The following is a 15,285-nucleotide window of genomic DNA, read 5'->3' as shown; positions in this document are numbered from 1 at the left end:
AAAACGGGCAGTCGTGGCAACTTCTCTCTTACTTTGACCCCTTTTCTCTTACTTTTTTCTCTTCTCTCTTACTTTACCAATTCTCCATTAAAACACGTGTCATTCAAAAAGTGTCATATTTTTCGTGGACGGAGAAAGTATACACTTTTAATAGTATATATTTATTTCATAAACAGATTATTTCACATTGTTGAAAGAAAAAGATAAATACATATATTGCACACGTTGTCTGCAAGTGCAAAAAGAAAAAGAAAAACACAACATTATTAACATTTGTTGAATTCTAGTGAGTGATATCGTTAAAACAGAAAGACAAACAAACGACATCATTATCTTCCAATCATTGCAACCGTCCAATCAATTTCTCTTACACAACAACACCTTCAATCCTTCCTTAGCATGTAAAATGATCGAATCCCGAGGCGAAACCCTTTGCCCCTCCACCACTTTCACCTTGTATCCGTACAATATCGCCGCCGCCACCATCTTCATCTGTATGAACGCCATGTCCTTCCCCAAGCACGCCCTCGGCCCCGCATTAAACGCCGGAAACTTATACGACGACTCGTGTTTGATCTTCCCGCTCGGAGAGATCCATCTCTCCGGCTTGAATTCGAGGCAGTCTTTACCCCACACGCTCTCCATTCTTCCCACTGAGTAGAATGATAAGATCAGCTTCCCGTTGCGAGCCAGGTGATGCCCACTCGGGAGGATGTCTGGTTGCATTGGAGCTTTATGCTCCAGTGCAGCCGGAGGGAATAGCCTCAACGACTCGCATAGAGCTCCGTGTAGGTACACTAGCTCGTGCGACTCTTCCGCAGTGAAGGATCTATATAAAACAAAAATAGAGAAATGCTTATTCCAATCAAAGAGCTTTAAGAAATACTTATTCTAATCCCCATACATGTTCTAGAGTTTTAAGAAATTGTTTCACTTAGTGAGTTTGTAACGTGGACCTTATTTAATGTACTTGTAGTTTTATAAGTAATTCTAACGTACTAAAATATTTTAGTTAAAGTGAAATGAGACATTTATTGGTAAGCATGCATATAAGTAAATATTACTTCATCCGTCTCATAGAAATATGGACTTTTAGGATGACACGACTTTAGATACAAATTTGGTAAAAAAAGAACGGTAGAAAGAAAAGGTGATTGGAGTATTGTGAGTTGAGAATGGGGCCACTTCATGAGAAAGAAAACTTGCCAAAAAAGGAAGATACTATTTTTGTTGGACATCCCAAAATTGAAAAGAAGACAATTTTTATGTGATAGAGGAAGTATGAATGAATAAAGTAGAAAAAGTAGTTGGTACAAGGAGTATGAATGAAGAGTTTGTGGAATTGAAACTTGTTGAATGTAGTAAAAGTAAAATGAGATATTTAACGATCAGACCTCCATTTTTTATTGAGACCGAGCTCTGCTTCTAATTCTTCTAGAATCTTCCTCTCCGACACTGGGTCTTGCGCGACGAGCCAGAAGAGCCACGTGAGGCACGTGCTGGTCGTGTCCCTCCCGGCAAACATCAAACTCAGAGAAGAATCCTTGAGAAACTCTCCAAGACTAGCAGTACTAACCGCAACCGATTTCCTCTCATTATACATCTTCTCAAACGCTCTCAGCACATTCGCATCACCGCCACCGCCACCGACAACAGCACGCGGGTAGATGAAGTCATCAAACGCCGCAGCAGCCTCAGCAATGATCCTCTCGTCGCCCACGTTGAGCCACCTCTGCACCTTCCACATCCACTCCGGCAGTATATGCCGCCTCAGCAGCGGCTCCGCCAGCGTACTAAACGCCTTCTCGCAAGGTAAAACCCTCAAATCCACCCGTAGAGAGCAAGGGTCGCTCCCAAGCACGAATTTGCATATGTTGTCAAAAGCCAACCGCTGGAAAACATCCTGCAAATCCAAACCCTCTTTTTTCCCGCAGAAATGGTCGAGGACGGGGAATAGCCCGTCCTCGACCTTCTGCCACACGGTCCTCTCGATAAATTCGTTGAAATCAGCGCGCTTGAACTGAGCCATGATGGTCTTCCGGTGAATCTCCCATAGCTCGAAGTCGGTCTAACTTTTAAAGATCAGTAAAATTTAAAATAGTGGTGAAGAATAGGTTATACCGAACTGCACGATTAGCGAAAATATGTATTAGTATAAACTAAACCATCAGTAAAATTATAAGTTTGTAAGTTCTACTAACTACTAGGGGGGGAGCAAAACCGAACCAAAACCGAAAAACTGAATTTAGTTCAAAATCCAAACCGAACTGAACTTCGAAAACCGAAAAACCCGAAATTTACAATAAAAACCGAAAAACCAAAAAATTATGGACTGTATATTAATATATTAAGGGGTGCGTTATATTACTAACTATTTAAGTTGCTAACTCTGCTAACTCATCAATACAGTGTATTAAAAATGTCAACACGGTGACATCAAAATGTCAACCCATAATATCAACACATTATATTGAAGTTCAACAAAATTATCTGTTGACATTTTTAATACACTGCATTGATAAATTAGCAAGTTAGCAACTTAAGAAAGTTAGCAATTGACACACCCCTATTAATATATATGTATAATATATTTTATTTTATATATACTAATAGAATATAAATATATATATATAATATAAAATTAATAGAATATATATAATACATATTATACAATATATATTAAGAGAATATATATTACTCCCTCCGTCTCGAATAATTCGGGTCACTTTGACCGCGCACGAGTTTTAAGAATTATAATGAAAAGTGGGTTGAAAAAGTTAGTGGAATGTGGGTCCTACCTTTATATATTAGTTTTATAATAAAATGTGAGTATGAATGAGTTAGTGGAATATGAGGTCCACTACCAAAAATGGTAAAAGTGAAATGGGACAAATTATGTGGGACGGACCGAAATAAAAAACTGGGACGAATTATCTGGGACGGGGGGAGTATATAATATATTAAATTAATAGAATAAATATATAGTATTATATTTAAAATATAATTCGGTTTTTCGATTTTTTTTCCCGAACCGAAACTTTTTTATTTTTAAAACCAAACCGAACCAAATTTCAGTTTGGTTCGGTTCGGATATTCGGTTTTCGGTTGTATTCTCACCCCTAGTAACTACAAAATGTGGTTTACACCTCATGGTTCAGTGATTTCTTTTCTATTTATGTAATATTGTCGAATTTTTTATATTTGGTGTACATTGATGTGAAAAAGTCACTATTGTAAAAAATATATGAAAATGATTTACTCAATTTTTCAAAATTCAATCTTGAAATTTAGAATACACCTCATGTCAAAATAAATTTTTTCAAATTATGGTGTATTGTCCTGTGTGTAGTTTGTAGTCTATTGCTAAAATTTATGATTCGTAGACTATTGCAAATAACATGTATTTATCCACTGCATTTATTCGATACATATTGAAAATAGTAGTATCAAATTCCTAAGAACACCCAAACACAAAAAAATGTCTCTGCTAAAAAGAACGTTCGTTTTGAATAAAAACAGTTAAAACACTCATGTAATGAGCAAAGCTGCAAAGAAATTATTAATTTCCAAAGATCCGTACATGTAAATAATTGGCATTGAAATAATATTTCATTTTTAATTCATGTATGCTTTTATATTATACAAAATGTTGTTGTACTAATTGATTATAATGAAACGTAGCCCTCAAATAGTAGCGAGTTGAGGCGTAGGCACTGCCTTTTTGTTCAATTATTATACGATATTAAAAGCATTTACTCCTACTCCCTGGCCCCGCTCATAAATGGATACATTAAAAATAATAATTACTGGTATGAAAATTAAACTTCCTACTTTGAAATAATATTATACAACTCATATTTTCATTAATTAGTTTTTATAAGCATTTTATTTCGATACAAGAAATAAGGTTTTTTGAAACAAGCAAATAAAATTTATGAAAGACATCGAATATTTTTTAAATTATGGAGTATAATATACTTTTAATAAGTTTTCTCTAATCATGGGCAAAAAGTATGAATGAGACCAGATATTTCTGTTTATTTCTTGAATTTTGACCTTACTTTCACTTTAAATTTTAACTCCATTTTTTTTATTTGCTGAAACTATGAATGATTGAGATTCTGCCAAATTGCAAGTCATTATATATTAATTCGGAAATGTTAAAGGGAGTATATATCTGAAAATTATATCAACTTGCAATGAACTTACTTTGCTATACGCGTACAATATTTTTTCATTTCATTGTGAAAATCGAATTCAGCATAGTTCATTATAATAAATAGACCTCATTATATACAAATTGTTGAAATCAGTTATTTTCATGAAAAATGTCATTTTCATGAAAATGTCATGTTATTCCATGATATCTTGATGCTTGAATAGAAAAACGCTCTAGAATCCAATATATACAATTTCGTCAGACTACTAACACTCAAGATTAACGCGATACCATTTTTATTAGTCATGACATCGTTTATTGTTTTCTTGTCTTTTTTTTCTTATTTTTATATATTTATGGCGCCGATTCATGTCACTATGCTGACCCAACAGTCTGAATTAACTGATAACAAAATAAGGGCACGTTCATCAACAACTGGGTTCAATTGCTCGATTTGAATATTTGAAAATCCGATATCAGATCGGTTGAACTTTTCCACAACAATCTTTCTGCTAATCTCCTTCATGATTTCTATGTCTCATACTCTAGGCTTTATATATTAGTTGTTTGGAAATAAACATAGATGATCACAATTCACAAATATCAAATAAATGATCATATTAATTGTTTATCCAGTTCGACACAATATGTATCTATTTTCAGGAGCGATGCAACACTATGGATTTTACTATCGTATATGATTTCGGGATGGGAGAAAGGGCTTAAATGAGACACCGCTAGAAAAGGTTGTCAACAAAATGTTCAAAATCTCGTTCATGTAGCGCATGAGTTGCCCATTTATGGTTATCGAGACAACATTTCGGTTAACTAAATAAAGTAATGCTATTCTGTCCCGACCAGAGTCATGTTCGCTTGATAAAAAAATTTAGTTGAATTTTATTTGAAAGACAAGACACCGACGCTCATATTTATTAAGTGATTAAAATTATAAAGTAACTATTGAATATCTTAGCAATCTGTTAGCAGAGAAGGAGACTTGCGTACTATGATTTGAATGGAAATTAAGCTATCATTAAAAGAAGCACAAATTTCAAAAAAGCATGCAATTTAGTTAAATTATGGTTTACCTTGCATTAAGTGATTAAAATTTCAAAGTAACTGTTGAATATCTTAGCAATTTGTGAGCAGAGAAGGACACATGCGTACTACTATGATTTGATTGAAAATCAAGCTATCATTAAAAGAAGCACAAATTTCAAAAAATCATGCAATTTAGTCAAATTATGATTTACCTTGCATAATTTCAAAAAATCATGCAATTTAATCAAATTATGATTTACCTTGCATATTTTAAAATCAGCTCAAAAAACACCATAAACGTTGGATATATTTGTTTGTATTTATTTAGTGGATTTTTTTTTTGAAATTATATCTGATATAACATCCGATGAATCATGCGCGGACATTACCTGAAGTGAGTTAACAATACCGTCTAATTATAAAGAAAATGACGTTCTTTGTTGAAAAACATCAATTATATTTTACACAAAACCAACATTATTTTTTCCAACTTTATGAATTTTCCAACCGATTTTATAAAGTTACGAAGCAGATAAGAATTTGACAAAATTTCATTAAATTTCCGACAAATAGCCCTTAATAGAATTATGAAACTTCCAATTATTTAGCTTCATAAATGTAATGCATATATGTACTGTTATCGTCTTTCGTTATGCTATATACAATATGTGAATTCAAGAATCATGTGTCATGTTGTTTGTAAAAGAATTGTTTTTTATACTCTTCTTCCATAGTCTCATATTTTTATTTTAGTCTATTTACCAAAATTAGTCCCTAACTAAAATGAAAAGTTTTTCAGAGCAAAACAATACAACTCTCTCTGTCCCATAATAGATGACATAGTTAGAAAATAACATGGGATTTTAGGAAATACTTCTTCCGTCCCACATAATTTGGAACACTTTGACCCGGCACGAATTTTAAGAAATCTAATGGAAAGTGAGTTGAAAAGGTTGGTGGAATGCGAGTCCTACTTTTAAAGTATTAGTTTTATAAGCAAATGTGAGCAGGAATGAGTTAGTGGAATATGAGGTCCACTACCAAAAATGGTAAAAGTGAAATGGGACAAATTATGTGGGACGGCCCGAAATGAAATACTGGGTCGAATTATCTGGGACGGAGGGAGTATTGTTTTGTGGGTTAGGTGGAGAGAGAAAATAATATATTTATATTAATACTCCATGAGAGAAAAAAAAATTCAAAAAAAAAATGTGACATCTTTTATAGGACAAACTAAAAAGGAAATTATGACATCTATTATGGGAGAGGCAATTGAGGATGAGCTCCTCCTCTTTCAGCCATTGCTTGAGGAGGAGTTTGTGGTTTGGGTTTTCGGCGATCTGGTGGAGGGGGTGCACCGCCTTTACCTCCATTAGAGATGATGACTTTGTGTCGCTCATTTGATTGCTAGATTTTTCAGATCAATGAGAGAAGGAGAGAAGGAGGGAAGGGTCGGTGGTTTATTTGTTTATTTACTACTCCCTCCGTCCCGGCTAAGATGACACATTGCTTAGCCGGCACGAGATTTTAGGAGTTATTGGTTAAAGTGTTTAATTGGAGAGAGAGAAGGTGAGTGTAAGTATTAAGGTAGAGAGATGAAGAAAGATGAATATTTTAATAGGAGTGTGAAAAAGTGGTTGAGTGTATTAATTGGAGAGAGAAAGTTACCAAAAAAGAAATGTGTCTGAAGGGACTTAGAAGTGCAGTGCGTGCTGTGTGTGATATCACTCGATCTAACAGGTCCAGAAGATTCGACTAGGTCTCAGTGGCTAGAAGATCATGAAACTATCGGAAAGGGGTCGTTGGGTGCACTCTATTTTTTCAAAAACCTCAACCCACTATACTACAACTAGCACAGGGAAGTAAAGGATTGATCCAACGAGGACGAAGGTGTTACGAAACTGCATTTGAAGATGTTTTGGGAAAAGGGGGTTGGCTGCTGCCACGCAATTTTGTGGGTCGAAAACTTAAAACTACTGGGTCTGAGAGACAGAAAAACTTTACTCTACCTACTGGGTCTAAGAAATGAGAACGTACGGAACATGCATGGCTTTAGAGAAACGAGATATTTTAAAATTCTAAGACAACTGGAGTTAACTTAACTAGACGGACTTTCCTAATTTGGACAGACAAGTATAAAACGAAAAGTAGAGACAAGTTTTCTTAAACTACCAGGGTCTGGAACAGCATGCAAAAAAGTAAAAAGACAAAGCAGATAGTACTGACAGGGTCTGGAGAACAATGCAAAAAAGTAAAGTACATGCAGAAAAGAAATCTGACATAAAGCAGATCTGGTTCTAACTACCCACAACTTCATCTTCTTCGGGAATCAAACGAGAATAGCAGATAAAACAGAGTATTAAACACCATGAAAACAGAGCAAACTTCAGATCTAAACTTAAAACGAGAAATTAAAGCCTAAACTAACAGATCTACGCTACTGGACCTAAAGGATGCAGAAACAAAAAGTAAATAGCCATAATCATGCAAACGTAAACAACAAACATCAGATACGCGAAACTCTAACTCAAATACACCACGATTCAACAAATCCAGACATCCCCATACGCCAATCCATAACCTCCAACAACAAACCAACATATCTCAACTCCGAACACCCAACAATAAACCATAACGAAAGCTAAAAGCAAGAAATAAACATCAACTCAGCGAGATCCAACAAAAGCCAACATAAACTTCCATAATAAAGAGAAATAGGTTCGAATCCAGTAGATCAAAGCAAGAACTAGAGTTATGAAACTTAAAAATCAACAAGTACTTGAAACCGAAAACAAACTAAACAAAGCAAAGTAAATATTGTTTTTTCGCCTTCACAAGGCGGTGTTACACAGCAGCAAAACAACGACGAGAACCACGGTGGCCAGAATCCTCCATCTCTAAGTACGCAGCATGAGAACTTTGAAGTTTTTAACTAAGGCATGGAACGGGAGCTTTAACTAAAGTGTGTAGAAGTGGTTGTCTTGTTCTTCAAGGTTGAGCTCTTTATATATGTGAGGCTCTTATCCCTAGGGTATCCCTCTGGTGATTTGACGCTCTTGCCCTTGAATAAGACTTTTAAAATAATATACTCTTGCACCATTCTGCTCCTGTTGCCAACTTTTGATTCTCCCAGGTCCGAACGACGACTTCTGATTTTTACTTCAATTTCTTCTCTTTTGCATCTGCCAGGTCAGGTAACAACAACTCCTAGGTCCGGCAGATTACTACGCACCTGAACTCATAAACACAGATCAGCGCCCCAAATGCACAGAATTTTAACCCAAAACCAATACATGAAACGAGCCTTATCAGTGTCATCTTAGTTGGGACAAATTAAAAAGGAAAACGTGTCATCTTAAGCGGGACGGAGGGAGTAATTTAATTCAACGACTTGGTAAATTTAACAATTTATAAAATTGGAATGTAAAATTAAAAAATTATTTTTTGTGTTGTGTGATTATATGAGTATCAATATTATTATATTTTGAATGCCAAGTAAAAAGATGTTCTAAACGATGTAATTTTACTGCCATGTCATATTTGATTTTATCATTAATTTTATTTTTGATTGTCAGGAACTATGCTGAAAAATTGAATAATATAATATGATATTCAAATTTTATAAAATTGTTAAATTAGTTAAAAGTTAATGAAAATTTCTAATTTAAATGATAATTATTTCATTTGTTTCCGTTTTTTTCAGAAATACTACTACACTATAATTAAAAATTAATACTTTATTCCTTAGTTATCATCATCTTTCTTGAAAAGAAATAAGAAGGCCAACTCACATGTGTACAAAAAAAAAAGTTATCGTTGGAGTATTTCATAAGAAGGAAATTGACAATTATTTCAGGTGGTGAGACATGAATTGCCTTAAATATTAGGATATGATGCAAAACGTTGCTCTAGTATCCTGAAACTTATCATTATATCCATTATTTCTAAAAAAGACAAAATTATTTTATTTTTAATCAATCCCTTAAAATGATGAATTAACATCATCAAGTTCTCACTTCCCGCATAAATCAAAAAGAGTTAGTCTAAACGAGCGCATACTGCTTTAGCGAGTTATATGTAGCTCAAAGTCTCAAACGAACAAACAAGCCAACCAACACTAGTCATTTGGTGTGACCAAAGGAGGATATCAGTTTTGGTTGCTCAACCAATCCCTTTATGAACTTAAGTAAACACCACAACATTTAGTACTCATTAAACAAAAACTTTATCATTACTTCTACATTAATTAATTAGTATTTCACTCCAACAAATGTTACATGTACCTTAGTAAAAAATGAACTTCCACTTATACATAGAATTGTGATCAAACAAGAACACCGTTGAATGCACAGTCTCAAAAAGCTACTCATCTCCTAACTTGAAGATTATAAAGCAAATGAATATGAAGATTGTTTTTCTATCTCTAGATATGCCTATTCTAAGCAAAAGCAAGAGAATGCTTAGAATAAGAATATTGTTGTGTTTTGAGATGTTTATTTCATCTAGAAATGCCAATTTAGCCCGAATCCAATGGATTGATCTGAATAACCCATAAAAATTGGAGGGTTAGGACCGACAATAGTAACCTGATAAGAAGACGGGCTAATCGGGTCAATCCTAATGGGCTGACGGGTTAAGCGGGCCAGCCCGTCGGGATACACCAAATTAGGGTTTTAAATCTTTTGTGTTTGTATTTTCAATTGATTGGGCCGCCACCCACAGAGGGATGTCAGTGTAGCCCGCAACCCGTGGGCTGGCCCGAATAGCCCGCCAAAATTATTGGGTTTGGGTTGAAAATTTCTAGCCCGATAAAATTACAATCTGATTAGCCTGAACCTGATAAATTCGCAACCCGTTAGAGTCAGACCCGATAACCCGATGGGCTGGCTCGAAAATCCGATAAAATTTCTATTGTTCTATTTGTTTGACTCTTAATTCGACACTTCATTGATTATTTTTATAATATAGATAACTAAAAAAAATGAATTTTAATTTTATACTCCCTCCGTCCCATAATGATGTTACACTTTTCTTTTTATTTTGTCTCACAAAAGATGTCACATTTCCTTTTTTAGAAAAAGTTTCCTCACATTAATATAAATATATTATTTTCTCTTTTCACTTAACACACAAAACAACACCTCCTAATATACCGTGTCGATCTTCAAGTGTGACATCTACTATGGGACGGAGGGAGTATTGAATATAAAAATAATATATTAAATTTTTATTAATATAATAATAGATAAATAAATTAGAAACTTCAAATGCACTATAAAAATATTTAAAACTTCTAAAACATGCTTTAAAATTTCTCTATGTTTATATTTTTATTTTGCACAAATCTCAAATATTTGTATTTGATCATGTTTATGTTTGAGTTTAACCATATATATCAAAATTATCATAATTAAATGCTTTACATTTTATAAATATAACTAATTTTTATCATTATTTATTGGATTGATCGCAGGTTAATATTGTCGACAGTAGCCCGATTAACCCATTGAGCTAGCCTGAAGCCGCTGGGCCGACCTCGATTGACATCCTTCACCCACTGCATGAAATCAAGATTCCAATTCTCATTATACTACACCTAATCTTTTAGCGTCATTAATTCTGCAAGTGTCCTTAATTAGATTTCACAATTTTTACAATTTTTTTTAATAAGTTCTTGTATACTTGCAAACCAACCAAAAACAAAATATACCGTAATATATTCTACACACAGTGTCTTCTAATTAATTACATAAATGCAACATAATGAATTTATAATAGTTTCAAAACATTTCAATCACAATACATGCTTTTAATTTGAGTTTTTTTTTCAAAATCTAAATTCACATTAGAATTTTAATATTTTATCACTCAATTTCTCGACTTTAACATAAATTCACAATTACAATAATTATGTTATTCGGCTTCACTTTTCACAAATCCTACTATTATGAATAATATGTTTAAAATTCCTATATATATTGATTTTATTCTAATTTTTTTTCATAATATAGACTTATTATTGCTAAAAGGGAATATTTCCCGGAATAGTGGCAACAGTAAGAAAGTGAAGGTTTTAGATAATTTCAAGCTTAAGAAGAGGATATTTTCTTAAAATTTTTGTATATTAATTTACTATACATATGAGGCTCTTAAGATTAAAAATAATTTTTATTATTTCTTTTTTACTCAATTAATTCGTTGGGCTAGTCCGAAATCCGAATGTTTAAGGTTAGAGCTGTAAATTTTTAACCCGATAAAATTTCAGTCTAATTAGCCCGCAATTCGAGTAGGGTTGACACGAAACGTGCTGAGTAATGATAATGACAGGGTTTTACCTATCGAGAAATTATTTGTGTGACTTTTTTGCACAAATTGAATGTAGTATTCCCGGCTGTGTTCTTTTTGCGCTTCCTTCATAAATCATACTCCCTTGCATTTGATTAGCCAATTGTCTCAAAAAATATTACTACAATTATCTAAAGAAAATTATACGAACAGCGAATGATTAATAAGTCACACGTAATTTATGAGTAATCACACTCAGATAGTCAAATTGATCACTAATTGGAACATAATAAACTAAATAAATGCTGTGACAAATATGGTGCTCAAAATTGAAGAGGGGTAGGTTGGCCGTCATTATAAATCAATCAAATAGTAGTAAAAATAAACGAAATATTTTGACAATGATCTTTTTTTCTACTAATTCTGAAAAATGTTACACCAGAATTAATTATTCTCGCGTCGCACCGAGTACTTTTACTTTTTAAAAAGTGAAATAAAATATTTATATTTTAATTTGAAATGGATATACTGAACGCTAATTCAAAATTGCACCAAAAAGTTATCGTTGCACTTATTAACTTAAATATTATACGATATGATCCAAAAAAGAAGCTTATCCATGATTTTAAAAAGTCCTTATACTCCCTCCTTCCAAAAAAAATTGTTCCATTTCTATGAACGACGCGAATTTTAGTGAGAAATTGGTAAAGTAAGAGTGATGAGAGAGAAAATAGGTAAAGTAAAAGATATTTGAAGAAAGAAAAAGTAAGTAAATTATGTAAAAGAGGAGAAAAAGTAAGTAACATATCAGATGTAAATTTTCTATTGTTAGAAGTGGGTCTATTTTTTTATGGAAATACTAAAATAGTGAATGAGATTATTTTTCATAAATGAATGAAGTATAATACGGAGTATTTTTTTTCAATAGATATATGTAGTTATTCATGTCATCAAAACCTCATTGAAACTAGCGGTTTCATAAAAAAAATTCGTTAATTAAGAATGAGATAATTTATTTAAATTATAAAACATAGATTCGTTACTTTACTCATTGAGTTTATCACAGTCTATATATCTCCTGTTATTTTCAACATTTAGGCAAATTGGAAAAAAATTCTACTCCCTCCGTCCTATAAAAGATGTCACACTTTCCTTTTTAGTTTATCCCACAAAAGATGTCACATTTCTCTTTTTGGAAAAAGTTCTCTCTCACATGAATATAAAAATTATATTTTCTCTCTTCATTTAACACACAAAACAAAACCTCCTAAAATTTCGTGTCGTCCCACAAGTGTGACATCTTTTGTGGGACGACGGGAGTACAATATTTTGTTAATCTCACAACTTTTTGCAATAACCGATTAAGTATATAATAACTTTGACAAGTTTTCAATTCATTTTTTTTAAATACAAAAATGACAGTGAATTGACAAAACTTTGTTGTTTTTCTGACAATATATCCTTTTCAAAAAATATTATGTGTATCTTACATATAATCTCATAAAACTATATGTAACATGGAAGGGTAGTGATAAAATGCAAACTTATATATTGTATAAACTCAAAACTCCTCAACACAGCTTCAATACAGTTTCAATACAATATCAACACAATGTAAAATTCAAGATTTTAATGTCAACACAGTATCAACACAACATCAAAATCATTGACTACGTTGAAATTTTGTTGACATTTTCCTGTTGATGTTTTCTTGTGATCTGTTGACATTTTTCAATGTCCAAATCATAGTTTTGAGTTTGTACAATATTTAGAGTCTTCATTTGATCACATCCATAATATGGAATATATAAGAGCGCGCTATGGTCAATAAGTGAAATTATATCAAGAATCAAAGCAAATCTCAGTCATTGGATCTTGTGATGTAACCGTTAGATCAATGTCACGTGTCATCTAATAATGTAGTTCGGCTAATAATGTAACGTGTTTTAGTCTAATAATGTAGATTGTGTAGACTAACAAGGTAGCTCAGTTAATAATATAATGATATTAGTGTAATAATATAGCTCGGATATTACTATCACAATCATCCAACCTGAGGATTCAAGATCTTAGATTTACTTTGATTTTTTACAGGATTTCACTAACTGACCACAATGCATCCCTATAAGATTGGAATAAGAAAGTTAGTTTTGATATCGTAAAATTTAATTTAAGTACTCCATGTTGTGCCCTTTTTGATGCTCTCTTATAACTAAGTGGTATTTGATGCACTAATCTAGATGCATAAAATAACAAGTGGTATTTGAATGTTTACAATGATAAAAGAAAGTCCGACATCGCGAGCGATTAGTAACTCCTGCTTCCATTTTAGAAAAACCTCCTACATAAGAAAATGACCACGGTAATTAGTAAAATAAATATATATCTACCTATGGGCAAAAGAATAGGAAGTGGGGAAGAGATGAATAGTACCTAGACTTGACCTTCTTTACCACCTGCACCATCCCGGGAGCTCCGCCATCAAACAAGCTCCTTGACTCTACTTCTGCAAACGTGATGAAATTAAATAAAACAATGATGATGTTGGGATAATTTACCGAGAAAGACGCACAGCCATAACTTGTGTAGAGAATTAGAGTATAAAGGAAGGTATCAGCTTCCATTACCGACGCCTACCCAAAATTCTCTTTCACTTCCAAACTTTTATTTTCGAGCAAGTAGACGAAGAAGTTCCCAACCTCCCGATACCAAGTGTTCAAACTCTCTTTAGGAAGGAGGATTCCAAGTCTCGTCATAGAAATCTCTTATCATCCTCTCGAGGTAATGATTATCAAACCACGAGCTAAATCCTTTCAAGTTGTTATAAACATGTCATGTTAGCATGTATTCATATAGAACATAGAATCACAACCAAGCATGCTCCTAGATAATCAATCTTCAAATTCATGTGCCAATTCATGCTGAGCCTAAGTTACGTACTACTTGTGCAAAGTCTTGGAATCACATAAAAAGTAGGAAAAACTCCTAAATGTTTGACCAGCACCTTCGGAAGTTTATAACGAAAACTCTAACCGTTCAAATGAAATTTCCTTCGGTCATAATGAAGTTAGATAAGTTGTTTACCTTCCTTTAAAATGTCAGAACGATCGGACTACGTTTGAACCCCCGATCGTATAGAACATCGACGCTGCTACTGTAGAAACCGACAGCCACTTCCGAAATTATTTCTGGAAAATCTAACCGTTAAAATTTGATCTCCTTCGGTAAGAATGATCCTTTATGAGTCTTCTACCTTTGGTTAAAATTTCGTGACAATCGGATGTTGTTTGAATTCCCGATCGTGAAGAAACTCGAGGCTGCACCTTGTGTGGCGAAAATTTAGAAAAGAAAAAGAAAGAGAGAGAGAGAGTTAGGAAGAGAATAGAGATAAATGATGATAAGAAAGAAGTTACGTATAGCAGCTAGTTTGACTCAGTAGATAATTGAAATAATGATTTTGCTCCCTTGACTTTTGGGCCTTTCAAATATCAAATGAGTGTTAGACTAAAATTAATTAGTCCTTATTTGGAATTCATTATTTATGATTGAATTAATCGCTCGAGATAAAATTCTCTTGAATTAATTTTGAGTAAGTGGGTTTGTATGTAAATCCTCAAGTTTATTAAATTAATTAATCTCTCGATTAATTAATACCAATAATTAAATCTACGGGTTTAATTAAAGTGAATGAGTTTATGAAAGAGAGAAGGAAAATAGGATGCATATCCTAAGAGCATATCATCCGCTATTGTTATTTCTTTGAAGCTAAATAGTTTATTATCTTTTATTGGACAAGGTCC

At 33.1% G+C, this 15,285-nt stretch overlaps 1 protein-coding gene and 1 long non-coding RNA gene across 2 annotated transcripts; both read right to left on the bottom strand.

The window, feature by feature from the left end:
• Positions 1-357: 357 nt before the first annotated feature.
• LOC125195386 (alkane hydroxylase MAH1-like) lies at positions 358-4,685 on the bottom strand. The gene is made up of 3 exons (XM_048093540.1): positions 4,545-4,685; positions 1,395-2,068; positions 358-829 (listed from the first exon to the last, which is right to left on the bottom strand). The coding sequence occupies exons 1-3, from the start codon at positions 4,683-4,685 to the stop codon at positions 358-360; spliced, it is 1,287 nt and encodes a 428-aa protein (XP_047949497.1).
• A 9,006-nt stretch (positions 4,686-13,691) lies between these two features.
• Positions 13,692-14,895, bottom strand: LOC125196661. The gene is made up of 4 exons (XR_007171916.1): positions 14,570-14,895; positions 14,123-14,295; positions 13,919-13,991; positions 13,692-13,826 (listed from the first exon to the last, which is right to left on the bottom strand). It is a non-coding gene; the product is annotated as an uncharacterized LOC125196661 (long non-coding RNA).
• Positions 14,896-15,285: the final 390 nt, after the last annotated feature.

The sequence above is a fragment of the Salvia hispanica genome, chromosome 6 (assembly GCF_023119035.1).
Source record: "Salvia hispanica cultivar TCC Black 2014 chromosome 6, UniMelb_Shisp_WGS_1.0, whole genome shotgun sequence".
NCBI lineage: Eukaryota > Viridiplantae > Streptophyta > Magnoliopsida > Lamiales > Lamiaceae > Salvia > Salvia hispanica.
This window is presented reverse-complemented; position numbering and strand designations above follow the sequence as displayed.

Coding starts and splice junctions, on each gene's coding strand:
- LOC125195386 (XM_048093540.1), bottom strand. CDS start 4,685: ATGAAGGAGATTAGCAGAAAGATTGTTGTGGAAAAGTTCAACCGATCT. Junction 2,069..4,544: donor CAGTTAATTCAGACTGTTGG/GTCAGCATAGTG, acceptor TTTAAAAGTTAG/ACCGACTTCGAGCTATGGGA. Junction 830..1,394: donor GGTCTCAATAAAAAATGGAG/GTCTGATCGTTA, acceptor TGTTTTATATAG/ATCCTTCACTGCGGAAGAGT.